The 13,158-nt window shown below is 41.4% G+C and overlaps 1 protein-coding gene across 1 annotated transcript; it reads left to right on the top strand.

Annotated features, from left to right (window-relative positions):
- Nucleotides 1–802: 802 nt before the first annotated feature.
- Nucleotides 803–6,948, top strand: vmn2r1 (vomeronasal 2, receptor 1). The gene is made up of 14 exons (XM_075473717.1): nucleotides 803–1,284; nucleotides 1,736–2,027; nucleotides 2,116–2,358; nucleotides 2,476–2,667; nucleotides 2,791–2,916; nucleotides 3,129–3,313; nucleotides 3,556–3,676; nucleotides 3,765–3,992; nucleotides 4,104–4,227; nucleotides 4,556–4,716; nucleotides 4,829–5,024; nucleotides 5,160–5,395; nucleotides 5,556–5,755; nucleotides 5,962–6,948. Exons 1-14 carry the CDS (start codon nucleotides 992–994, stop codon nucleotides 6,290–6,292), a joined length of 2,928 nt encoding a protein of 975 aa, XP_075329832.1. The 5' UTR covers nucleotides 803–991; the 3' UTR covers nucleotides 6,293–6,948.
- The last annotated feature ends 6,210 nt before the right edge of the window (nucleotides 6,949–13,158 follow it).

Below are 13,158 nucleotides of genomic sequence, written 5' to 3'. Positions count from 1 at the left end.
AGTTTAGAAGGGGTTAAAAGATGGGCTAATCAAGTTGTGCTAAAATGAAACAGCGGGAGGGACAGGTTGCAACTAATCCCATTAACTGGCAACTGAATGGTAGGAGGATTGTGCATGCAACAAGAGCACCTTAGTGATGCCGAGTCTCTCAGAGGGAAAGATGGCAGATTTATTTAGCCAGATGTCTCTGCAGACAGATGGATTTTGAAATGAACCACATTTGTAAATGTCTCAACAACCAAACATTCATGCACACCATCTAAAGATGGATACATATCCTCAGAAACTCTGCATAGAGTTCACTTAGGCATTTTCTGTTTTGACACAGCTGCTTTCTGAGTGAGCGCTTGTATTTTTTAGCTTTAATGCAATAAAAGTGACACACAAGCTAAACTGTTAAATTTTTGATAGTATGTTGTGTGCTGTTGTTCAGGTGTCTGTTGCTCCCCTCAGACTGAGAGACAAGCCCAGACAGGTTCAACACTCAGCTGACCCATACTCACGGGACAAGGCACGATTTCGAAACAGTCACTGCAGTGTAATAACCTGTTGCGTGTAGACTGAGCAAGTTACCACATGCAGCTGACAATTAACTTGTGGCCTGTGGCAGTTTATCTTCAGCAGATTAATGAAGTGTACTTTACAGGAGATAAAATGAGACCGGACAGTTTCCTGGAAATTTTGTTTGTTTGTGTGTATTTGTGCATTTCTTCATGATCCAGGGTCCAGTTTGTGTTCACTCGAAGGAAACTAAACGTGTGTGACATCTTTTAAGTTACGCGTGATTTTTCACGCCATCAATGATGGGTAATAATGCTTTTTGTGTTTGTTAAAACTACAGACGCAACATATTGTATTTCATGAAAAAAAAAATCAAAAATCAAAATGAAAATGCCAGCAGCCATTTGCTGTAAGCTGGCTTCCTCCCATCTTCTTTTGCTCTGCTGAATCTGTTATGCTACCTCGTGCAACTTTTCTCCCCTGAGAACCGATGAGGCACTTGTCACACGTCTCTGTCTGCTGTAGAGAGAGCTCTTCCATCTTTAAGCGCTTACAAAGCATGGAAATCAGAGGCTTTTTGCTTGGATTTTTTGGGCTTTTCTGCATTTGCAGATCTCTCTCCGCAGAGTCCACGTGCAAGCTGAAGGCCAAGTTCAACCTGAACGGCTACAAGGATGTAGAAAAAAAGAAGGTTGTTATTGGGGGGATGTTTCCTGTCCACAAGCGTATCGCTTCCAGTGATGGCAACACTTCAAGGGTGCCCGTCTCCTCGGGGTGTGAGGGGTGAGCCGAATCATTTGAAACCTCTTCATGTAGCTTTTTCATTGTTGCAGTTAAGCTTGTTTAGACTTTTATAGCTTAAAAGAAAACAAACTCAAACAGATAATGCGTCAAACATATCAAAGTCATTCATTTTGTATTGAGTTCTGTTAAGGTGGTTCATTTTTCTTGAGCCTACAGTGTTGTTCGTAACCTGTGGATTTTACCAAAGGGGCTGCAGCGCCTCTGGGATCAATTTGCTACAATGGCCCATATTATTATGGAGAAAAGTCTTTACAGTGTAGTTTGCTATAATAATTGACAAGTCTGTGGACTCCTAACTAGGATAATAACACCACACAACCGTAACAGTTTGTGTGAAATTTCAGTTTTGTAATATGTGAATTGTACACTTGAACTTACACTTAGTAAAATAAAACTTTCCACTGAAATGAGCTTCCACTTCATCCCCCAGATTTAACTTCCGTACCTTCCGTTGGACTCAGACCATGCTGTTTGCCATCGATGAAATTAATGAGAGGAAGGACTTGCTGCCCAACACTGACCTGGGTTATGTCATCTATGACTCCTGCTTCACCATCTCCAAGGCCGTGGAGGGAACTCTGACCTACCTGACGGGCCAAGATGAAGCGGTGCCCAACTACCGCTGTGGCAATGGGCCGCCTCTTGCTGCTTTAGTGGGCGCCGGTGGATCCGACCTGTCCATTGCTACAGCCAGAATAATGGGGCTTTATCATTTTCCACAGGTAGGGCCACTAATGGCTGCCACAAAAGTAGATGAGTTCAAGGAAAAGGGGGAATAAGGAAATAACATTTGTTTTCTCTGGTTTTTAGGTCAGCTATGCTTCAACATGCTCTGCCCTGAACAATAAGTTTCAGTTCCCCACCTTCCTACGGACCATTTCCAATGACCAGCACCAGTCCACAGCTATGGCCCAGATGGTGCTACACTTTGGCTGGACCTGGGTGGGCATCATAGCTGCGGATGATGATTATGGAAAGTACGGTATAAAGGAATTCAAGGAACAGGTGGAGGAGGCTGGCGTATGCATATCTTTCTCTGAGACTTTGCCCAAGGTAAAGCTTTTTCAGTCAAAATCCTCACATCTCAGATTTTTCAGCATCCCAGCCATTACCTTGGTGTTCAGAGGAATGTCATTTAGAGAGATAATATAAACTCATTCCTGTGCTTAGGTGAGTTCTCCAGAGGCCATCCAGAGTATTGCTGAAACTGTCGTCAGGTCCACAGCCAAGATCATTGTAGTCTTCTCATCAGACGTGGACCTCAGTCCTCTCATTAGTGAGCTGCTTCGCCACAATGTGACCAATCGGACCTGGGTTGCCAGTGAGGCCTGGGTCACCTCTGCTCTCATCAACCAGCCTGGGGTGAGCGCTCGGTCGACTGATGGCAATTAACTGACTGATGTTTAAACAGAAACTGAGCTGTCTGAGACTCTCCAAGCTTTGTATCACAGTTCAACTTTAGTTGCTGTGCCTTTTTTTGTTCAGGTGAGCTCACTCCTGGGTGGTACTCTGGGTTTTGGGGTGAAGAGGGCTGACATCCCAGGTCTTCAGCGCCATTTACTAGATCTGGATCCTTACACTGACTCGCTCACTGAGGAATTCTGGGAGATGGTAGGTTTTTTTCAAGATGTAGCCTGTAATTTACTGAAGGTACTTGATTTGTGTCGATATCTTCCCATGAAACAAGAGAGAAACAACAAAGCAGCCAGCTGACAACTGCTGTGACAAATAACTGAAGTCACAGCTGCTGCACACAAAAAAACAAAAAAATGACACTCACATCTAAAGGATGCAAATTTTGTAACCTCAATTTTGTCTCGTAGTTGTTCAACTGCACGTTGAACTTTGAAAAAGCACTGAGAATAGCCAATCAGAGGGCCAAGGAGGGGAACAGCACTGTGTCCAGAACAGGGACGGAGGTACCTGACGGGTTGTGCAATGGGAAAGAGTCTGTGGTACAGCTCAATAACACCTACTCCGACGTCTCCCAGTTACGAATCACTTACAGGTCAGTTCCTACAACTCAAACAACCACTTGGGGAATAATTAATGCTACTAATAACCGCAACGGCAGCTGCCGTTTAACTCTCATCTCTATTGTCTTAGCAGTAATTTACCACAATTATTTCTTCATTTTGAAATTTATAATGCAGTGCCCATCTCCCACGATGGACCTGAATGCAAAGTCATCTGTGCAAAGCGTAAATTTGAATGACAGTAATAATGTTAAGATGAAAGCGTTGCCCACAGTGTCTACAAAGCGGTGTATGCTGTGGCCCATGCGTTGCACAACCTGGAGCACTGTGAACCGGGAAAAGGGCCCTTTGCTGGGAACAGCTGCGCTGACATCACTAACTTTGAACCATGGCAGGTAAGCATGTGCATATTCTACAGATCTCTCTCACATGTGTGTGCGGCGCTCTTTGTACTTTGTAATTCGCCATCTGTGCTTTCGACAGCTGATGTACTACCTGAAGAATGTGCGTTTCAAAGTGCCAAACACGGAGGAGGAGATCTACTTTGTTGACGGGGACATAGAGGGCTTCTATGACATCATTAACTGGCAAGTCAATAGGGATGGGGAGATTTCTTATGTCAACGTGGGACTCTTTAATGGATCGGCAGCTCCAGAGGACAGACTGCACATAATGAATGGCTCCATTGTCTGGAACAATGAAGTGTCGGAGGTCAGTTGCATATTGATTTTAACAGCAGTTAAGCACATGCTCTGCACGTCAGCATTAGTTCCCTCATGTATGAGTCCAAATGGGAGATGTCTGTGCTTTTGTGTGCATAAGCCTCCTCGGTCAGTGTGCAGCGAGAACTGTCAGCCCGGCACCAGGAAGGGGATCCGGCAGGGAGAGCCAGTCTGCTGTTTTGACTGTATCCCGTGTGCTGATGGAGAAATCAGCAACACAACTAGTCAGTATAGCATTTAAAACTGTCCCTTCAATATAAATCTTCCTGAACAGTCTAAACCATCCACCCATTGTGAAGGGGGGTCATGCTTTTACTAATTCAACTCCAACACTGTAAAGCAAACACTGTCAAGCAGTGTTAGACCAACTGAGTACATATCAGGCTTTAAGAAGCTCTTAGGATTTCAACATGCAGTGTATTAACTGGCATTTCTTCAAAGGATGTGTTAGCCCAGTGTAGGGCTATATATAAGATATTATAAACTATTTATTTGATATAGAAATACACGACCCTGCTGCCCTCTTATTGCCCTCTCCTCCCTCGTGGACAGATGCCCGTGAATGCATCTTGTGCAGTGGAGATTACTGGTCCAATGATGCTCATGATGCCTGCGTGCTTAAAATAATCGAGTTCCTGGCCTTTGGAGAACCACTGGGAATCACCCTCATCGTTATCTCTGCCTTTGGAGCTTTAGTAACAATTGGTGTCGGGGTGAGAAAAAACGCACAACAAAAAAAAAAACACCTACTGGTGGATCTCTTGATGTCGAGCATTAGGACCTAAAATGACATCTTTCACTTGCTTTTTTTTTTTTTTTTTCCAGGTGGTGATTCTTGTGAACATTGGCACCCCTCTGGTCAAAGCCAATGACGCCCTGTTGAGTTTCTCGCTTCTATTCGCCCTGGTGGTGACCTTCCTCTGCTCCATTGTCTTCCTTGGAGAGCCGCAGCACTGGAGCTGCATGACCAGTCAAGTAGGCTTAGCTCTGGGCTTTGCTCTGTGCCTTTCCTCCATCATGGGTGAGTCACCACATCCAATTCATTTACCTTTACTTTGCCCTCAACCCTTTCGGATTCTGCAAAAAGTTCAAATTCAAAGAAGGGATATTTGTTAACCTTAAAAGGTGTCTTTATTTTGACCTCTCTTTGCGTCAGGTAAGGCATCAGTGTTGATGCTAAGAGCTCAAGCCCTGAAAGCAGCCCGAGTCAAAGCCAAAGCAGCCGCCAAAGCAGCAAAAGCTGCAGCTGAAGCAGCAGTTAACAGTGGCAGTCCCGATGTGATTGTAACCAACATAAATACCAACGACGTCAGTGCCGTACCTGTCTCTGAAGTTGACGTTCTCACCTTCGCCCATCAGAGAGCAATAGCTGCTGTGGCAACATTAATACAGGTGAGAGAAAAAAGGAAAGTAGCACATTTGTGTTTTTAAATCTATCGATCACAGCCTGAGAATCATGTTTTAGGGTTACATCAACCAACTGACCTCTGAATGTTTCAGACGTCAGATCATCCCCCTGAAATGCTGCTGACATTATCGTCCCTCTATCCAGGCAATTGCATGTACAGTGTGGCTCATTATCCTACCACCACACCCTGTGAAGAACACCTCTGCCCAAAATATAAAGATCATTCTTGAGTGTGACGAAGGCTCTGTGGTCTTCATCTGCTGCATCTTCGGATATGACATCCTGCTGGCTCTGCTGGCCTTCATCTTTGCCTTCATGGCCCGCAAACTGGAGGACCACTTCAGGTAAAACTGGATATTTTGGGGATTGTCGGGGATTACTTCCTCACAGACACTTCTGTTTATGTTTCTTCAAATTCTGTGAGCACCGAGCCCCAGGAACACGTAAAAACAAATATGAAAAGGCAGGCATGTCATTTGGCATATTTGACGATGAAGTTGTTGTTTCAAACTTTAGAACCTGTATGTATGTTTTTTTATGTATCCTCCAGTGAGGCGAAGAGTGTGACCTTCGGCATGCTGGTCTTCTTCATTGTGTGGATCTCCTTTGTCCCGGCTTACCTCAGCACACGTGGCAAGTTCATGGTTGCCGTCCAGATTTTCGCAATCCTGGCTTCCAGCTTCGGCCTTCTCACCTGCATCTTCCTTCCCAAATGCTACATTCTTTTGGTCAAACCCGAACACAACAAGGAGGAGATGATGAGGCCCCGCGCCAAACCCCGTGACGGATCCTCAACTGGGACTTCAGCCTCTCTTGCTACAACTGCCACTGATGTCAATGCATCATTTGCCTCAACTACTGTTGACAATCAGGCAAGCTAAAACTGTAATGAACCCCAAAATGAAGAAATGATGCAGCTTTGTCACTGACTGATTCATTGAACCACTGCTCAGGGTTCATAGTGCTGTCATTCAAATTAGCACAATGTTGGTTCTTAATTAACAGATAATATTTACAATACAGAAAAAAAACCCATTTGTTTTGACTAAAGGTCAAATGATACAGATAAATGTGCTCATATGAAGGTGTAGCTACTGAATCAAAAACCACAAGGAAAGAGAGAACTAAATGTCTTGAAAATCCCCAAAATGCCTTTTCAAAAGTCCAACTGTTTTAGAAAATTACGTTAAAGTCTAGATATTTTTAAACAAATTGTCTTTTCAACTACCGTACATCATTTTGACTTTATTGGAATTTGCTTCATTATGGGTAAAACACGCTAAAACAAATAAATCTAAGGCCCATTTACCTCAGAGATCTTATTGCTGCTCTTTTCATTTCAAACTCCAAATCTTCATTTTAACTGTCAATTACCTGCATTTAGCTTTTCTTTATAAGCAAGATATTCATGACATTTTTTGGCTTCAAACTTTAGCTTCATAGCACCACAAAAACTTGTAAATGTGATACAAATGAGTATAACTCTGTTAGTCCAATCCAATTTCTAATCATGTAATAGATGTTCTTCTTGCTCATTGCAATGTGTTTCTTCTTAAAGCAATAAATGACTTTACTTGCTCACTTCTGTTGTTCCTTTAAATGTCAGTGACTGAGCAGTGCTTATCTTTCCCCAGAGCTAAAAAGCTGTGGTAAATGAATCACCGTTATCTTTCAGTGATTAACCAAAGTCTATTTGATTAAACAATGATCTTAACGTCAAAGAGTTCACCCGTGGTGACAAAAGGAGGGGAGATTATTACCCAGCTTTGTTGTCACTTTATACTCTATTTCAGCAACTCTCAGCAGATAGTAATTGCTTTATGGCCCTCAACCTCAGAATGGTTGGCAACCAGATAGTGAAAAAAGAGCCAAAGGAAAATAAGAATAAGAGGAGAGAAAATCCATGTTATTACATGCTGTACATTCATACAAAAAATACATACTGTTGAAAAATGATCTTGTTCTACTTGGGGAAAACTATGTTCCTGGTGTTTGGGACACTTGTGACAGATGGAGATACAGTGAATTTGTCGCTTTGCTGGAGCAGTCCAGCAGAGGGAGCCAGAGGAAGCTGCACGGGAAAGATGCATTTTGGTTAACTTGCGTTTCTGCTCGTGACTCAACACCCTTAAGCAGATTGGTGAAGGAAAAATATACCACAAAGAGTCGTGAAAAGTATGCTCTCTGAGACTTTATCTTTCAGACTACATTTATAAGTTGTAGAGATGTTATTCTGGAATTCAAGTGATTGATGTCTAAGTGCTAAAAAGAGTAGTAATGATAATGATGAGCTTTGATAATAATTAACTTTGTGTTGTTTTAGGCACATTTCACAATCCTTTTCCCATATTTTTTCCCTGTTCTGAACATGGTCAGGATATGTGTGTTTTCACTCATGGTCATGTGGCTTTCCTGGAATCTGTGAAGCTGTGAACTGTATCCAATCAAAGCTGTCAGTGTGGACAGTAATATATTCTCCTGGTGACAGAGCGGTGAAGGAATGTGTTCATGATTTATTGCCAGACGACCAGAGTGGACAGGAACACTGGTGCTAAATCGAAGCAAATGTGCACATGTGCATCGTTGCATATGTGTGTTCATTTTACTTTGCATTCGTCTGAAAGCGTGTCCATGACTGATCTTTCGTTACCATGCAGGATTAGTTTTAATAAAATACTGTGTGTATGAAATCTGCGGGCTCTGATTAAAGAATAAAGGGTCCGCGTTTCAAAAAAATGTTTTTATTCACCTTGTAGGCAAGACAAGTTGGATAAAATAAACAATTGAATAGGAATTTTGGACATTGTCTTTCAACACATGACAGCAAAATAGTGCTCATTTACGGCCTGAAATTTCCCGTGAAGTTCAACCACAGGGTTAGGGTTACCAGCACGTGTGCCTCGCATGACTTTGGAGACATTATGTCTGTTCGATGAGCTGCAGCGCACCTGGGAAACAGACGGGAACAGGAAGCAGCAGCAGGAGGCGAAGGCGAAATGCCACAGAAATATTTAAATCCTGTTAGGTCGCACTCTCATATGAAATGTTCACTGGACCCACATGTAACAGTTTGTGTTCAGCATTCAGTCAAAACTGACAGGATAACCTATTATAAGACTGTACAGGCGGGTTTGTGATCAGTGTTCATTTTCCTGCAGACCTGTCTCTGTCAAACAGCTTAAACAAAGGGAAAAAAAGTAGTCAAATATAGTGGAAGGAAACACAAAACAGCAGCTCTTAATAATGATTAGGCTGATATTGTCTATGTGTGTTAGTCCGACTTTGCAAAATTTGATTTAGTACGATTTCAACTGGACTAACATGCATAATAATTAACATGTAAAAAATAACATTAAACATAATAATAAATGTTTCTGACATGAGTTTTTATTCCATTAACAGAATGATTGTTAACAGAATAAAAGGTTTTGAAATCAGCTCCAAAACTGCGGCTGTTTTAGCTATCTTGCGATTGTGATTCAAGTCAAACGTAAATGTAATCAAGCAAAAATTGGGCCACTGGTGCCGTTGATCAAGGTGTGGCTCAACTCAAATGAGCCTAATATCAGCCTTGTGTTGACATATCACATACAAAAACTATGGGCTTTCATTATTCACCGTCTCAAAGATGGCCGAAAAAGAAAGTTCAGTCTTTTGGGTTAACAATTTCGTAACATTTGAGAAATCCCACACTGTAGGCCCGAATGTGCCTGCTGCTGAAGGTGAATTTCATAAACTTGGATATGGCAACATGCAGTATTTGATCCATAAAGACTCACAGGTTGAAATGCATCTGCAGTTTCTGCCCTATTCTTTTCTGAGGTCCTCTTTGCTGCAGTCCTAAAACATATAGGCACAAACAGTACTAGCAGCAGCCAGAGTTCTTAAACAAAAAAAAGGAAATTTGTGCATATGACTCAAGCCTTAAAGTCCCTCCATGGTGTTCATCAGATGCAGGCCTTTAAGTTTTTCCCTGAGCTCAATCCAACTTTGCAGAGGGTGCTTTCAGTTGCTGTGATCCAGATCTCTGGAACAAACTACCTGCTGATCTGAGGTCCATTACAACCATGTCCGCATTCAAAACTAAACTCAAAACATTCCTGTTATCACAAGCCTACAATTAATAACTATGAGTGTGATTGTATGTGAACATGTACTGTATTTCCTGTGTAATGTCTTGTGTGTATAGTTCTCTCATACTGAAATGTTCAGCATAAATTAAATTGTCACTGACATTTGTTTTCCTTGTTAAAATCCTATTTTTTATGTTACCTCCTTCTGTTATTGTTCACATGTAAAATTGGCTATCCTAAATCCCAGAGGCTGTCAGAATTTTGTCCCTGTTTTCAAAACAGTTGCAGCAGCCATCTCTGAACCTTATTATGGTGTGATTGACCGTTTTGGAGCCACAAATATATCACCTGATTTCTTTTGTGTTGGACATCTTCTGTCCGGGATGGTCAAAATCTGTTTCCATCTTTTAAGTCTGAATTTGACACAGTTAAAATAAACAAAATGACAAATGTTTTTTATTTTCAGTTTTTTGAATGAGCAGCATCAGCGAGTTGATGAACTTTAGATGAAAGGTCGGCTCTAGATCTTATGTGACAATTTTTCTGGACAGATTTTGGACGTGTCACATTTAGATCGCGAGTGAAAAAGAAGAAGAAAAAAAAAAACTCACTGGAAAAAGAACTTGCCACCAGTATAATACTGTTGACACCAGCTCCAAAACTTATCTGGTTCCAATAGATTTCAATTTTACTCTTTTGTGATAGAGAGATTTATGCCCTTTTCCACAAGTCCTTGGCTTTATTCTTTCCCTCTCTTAACAGTTCTGGTTGTGGTTTAGGTGCGACAGGGCAGGAGATTAAGAATGTTTAAGAATGGAAGTCCACAAGTCCAGTTGCTTGAGTAAAGAATTTCATTTTTGCCCTCTGTGTCATGAGCTTCTGTGACAGAGGATTTGTATTTGATAACAAATACTCTGACAACTTGCACCAGTGACCAGGTTTGACCAGCAAAGTTCAGCCCTAACAATTTTTGTCCTAACTGGCCATGTTTTTCACCAACTTGTTGACTTTGTTCATCAGTTTAAAGCACATTTAGCAAAATAACCCTAACCCTAACCCATGTTTGACAGTTGTTTAAAAATAAACCCAGCGTTGGTCATTGTGAGATCGTACATGTACCTCAGAGATAGAAAAGCCAACAACCAGCACAGAATCTGTTTTTCTGCCAAAATGAAACACTTCTTCTGACTTAAAGGTGGTGTGTGGATTTTACTGAGGGTTTGCCAAAGTGGCAGCGTAACAACTTTTTTTCCCCAAAGTGAGGGGGATAGATAGAGTGTTAAGAGCTTGGGGTAATTACATGCCCATAACCTGCAGATTTGAGGCTTCAAGTCCCCATTCATACCTTATCTCCAATTAAACTTTATTATTATTTTTCTCTTGAAATTTCTGATTTGCTAAACCATGTTTGACCATGTTCACTAAAAAATAATCATATTCCCAGTCGTGGTGTGGTTTAGGCACACGCTGGTTAGGTTTAGACACGAAAATTGACTCGATTACGTTGGGAATGAAATGTACATGACATTATACAACCTCTTAAATCCATATTTATATGAGTAAGGTGGTGTTTATGGAGATGTTGCAGCAAACCAGACTGAATGTTTCATGTTTGCAAGTCTTCTGTTTGTACAAATAAGATGACAAGATACAATGTAGTTTTATTTATGGCCAGATGAGTCGTTCACATTTGCCTTAAGGTTTGATTTTGGTGAGGTCAGATATCATTTCTTGCACAACGTATATCAAAACCACAAATTCATTAGTCGTAACTCCACCTCTGCAGAAGTTTTCCTTCGCATGGTCCTTTCAGAAAGAACATAGGAACAATTCTACTGTGCTGGGAAAACTAGGGTTTGCAAATTTATGCAGTGATGAGTAAGTGCTGGACGAGCTTGTGTGCATATTTGCTTTGACAAATACCCACACGGCCAATAGGAACAAGCCATCCAGCCAGGCACAGAAGGCAACACGCACAAATAGCTGATAGTGTTGTGTGTTTGAATTCGATTAATAACGTGACACACATTTGCATTTGAAATGAGACCTTTGGAGGAAAGCTGAGTCTTGAAAACATGTTTCCATCCAAATAGGCAGGTCAGGTGGGTTTTAACAGGAAGCTTGTTGTAAGTGGGTATGCAGAGCCATAATAAGAGATGAAGGAGTCCCTCTGGAGGTGCTTTTAAATAAGACTTACTGTCAAAGCTAAATGGTGTGCGTCTTCAAAATTATCCAAAGCGTAATCCCCCATTTTATGCACGGCTGGGAACAAATGTGTTCACACACTATTGAGATGAGTCATGCAGATGAGTATAGTCTGGAGATTATGCCAGTGTGGTCAGCCGGAAAGATGCACCCAGTGCATGCGCTCTCACACAATATGACATCAATTGTAAAGTTTGTTTGTTCATAATATTAATTACCAAGCTCCAAAACAATTACATCGTGCTCAAGTTGAAAAATGCAGATTTAGTTTTTTCTTCTTTTCACTGACGCTTTTAACCTCTTATTGAACTAGCTTCTCATTGCATGGCTAAACAAACAACCTCATCTAATGAGTTGTGACTGAAAAGGAGACCAGTGGGAGGTGCAGAGGCTCAAGTTTGCTCTGCCTAATTTAATGGTGGGAAGAGCAGCTGTTCCATTTTGCTTCATATAGTTTGGCATTCGTGTGGTTGTGCTTGTGTGCGTGTGATTGTGTATCATTTTAAGTCTCAAAGTTTCCTTCTCTCTGCCATCCTTTATCACCCTCTCACCATTCCTTCACCACCTCTCTCTAATTATAAACCCTCTTGGGATTTGTAACTACCCTCTCCCTCCCCTTTCCCCTCTACCCATCGTTTATTGCAATGCAGCTTTGATTCAAGGAGAGCTTGGTGTTTTCCAAGATAAAAGTAACATGGTGGCTAGGGTTCTGCAACAGTACCATTTGTTTAATGAGTGCAACACTGAGAGATAAAACAAACTTGATTCATAAGGGAATAACTGATTTAAGTAGATATATGAGGACACGAAAAACTATTCCATGCAAAATGAGAAAAAGGTTACAGAATAATTTAATTCAAAATATATGTGGGATGACACAAACATCCTTCCTGTACACTGCTGTTAATTTAATCTACTAAATCTGACTTGCGTCTGTGGCTTATAAAACAATACTGAATTGAAGGCTGAGAGTTTGATGCAGGTTATCTCGGAACAATCTTTAAAGAAGGTGGGACCTAAACCACACAAACTTAAAGGATAAGACCGTTTTTTTTACATTGGGCCCTTGATTTCACATTATAACATGATGTTCTACTCACCCCTGCTTGTTGTTGAACATTTGGAGCTGTTCCGAAGATATTCGAGAGGCGTCTGGCTGCTCTCTTGAGATATTCGGCCATGAAACGGTTTCCTATGGGCAAGCTTATACAGGCACAAACTATGCTGTTTATAATTTATTAATTACTGTACATTAGCACTGATAACGTGGAGGTGCGTCGCTTACTTAAAAAAATCCGGGTTACTGTAATTTTGATTTTTTTGTCGTAAAGTGGGTGTTACTGACGTCCTCGTCGTGCTACTGCCACAGGCAGCCCACAGACCTGCTGCCTATTTATTCATTCGGCTAAAATTCAAAATTAGTAACCCGGATTTTTTTAAGTAAGCGACACACCTCCACGTTATCAGTG

The sequence above is a fragment of the Odontesthes bonariensis genome, chromosome 9 (genome assembly GCF_027942865.1).
Source record: "Odontesthes bonariensis isolate fOdoBon6 chromosome 9, fOdoBon6.hap1, whole genome shotgun sequence".
NCBI classification, from domain to species: Eukaryota; Metazoa; Chordata; class Actinopteri; order Atheriniformes; family Atherinopsidae; genus Odontesthes; species Odontesthes bonariensis.
Note: the sequence above shows the minus strand (reverse complement) of the source record. Positions and strands in the feature narration are given on the sequence as shown.

Bases quoted from the DNA above. Each gene is read 5' to 3' on its own strand.
- vmn2r1 (XM_075473717.1), top strand. From the start codon at position 992: ATGAGGCACTTGTCACACGTCTCTGTCTGCTGTAGAGAGAGCTCTTCC. The intron at 3,314-3,555 runs GTCAGTTCCTAC...CGTTGCCCACAG, and splicing joins CAGTTACGAATCACTTACAG to TGTCTACAAAGCGGTGTATG. The intron at 4,228-4,555 runs GTCAGTATAGCA...CCTCGTGGACAG, and splicing joins AGAAATCAGCAACACAACTA to ATGCCCGTGAATGCATCTTG.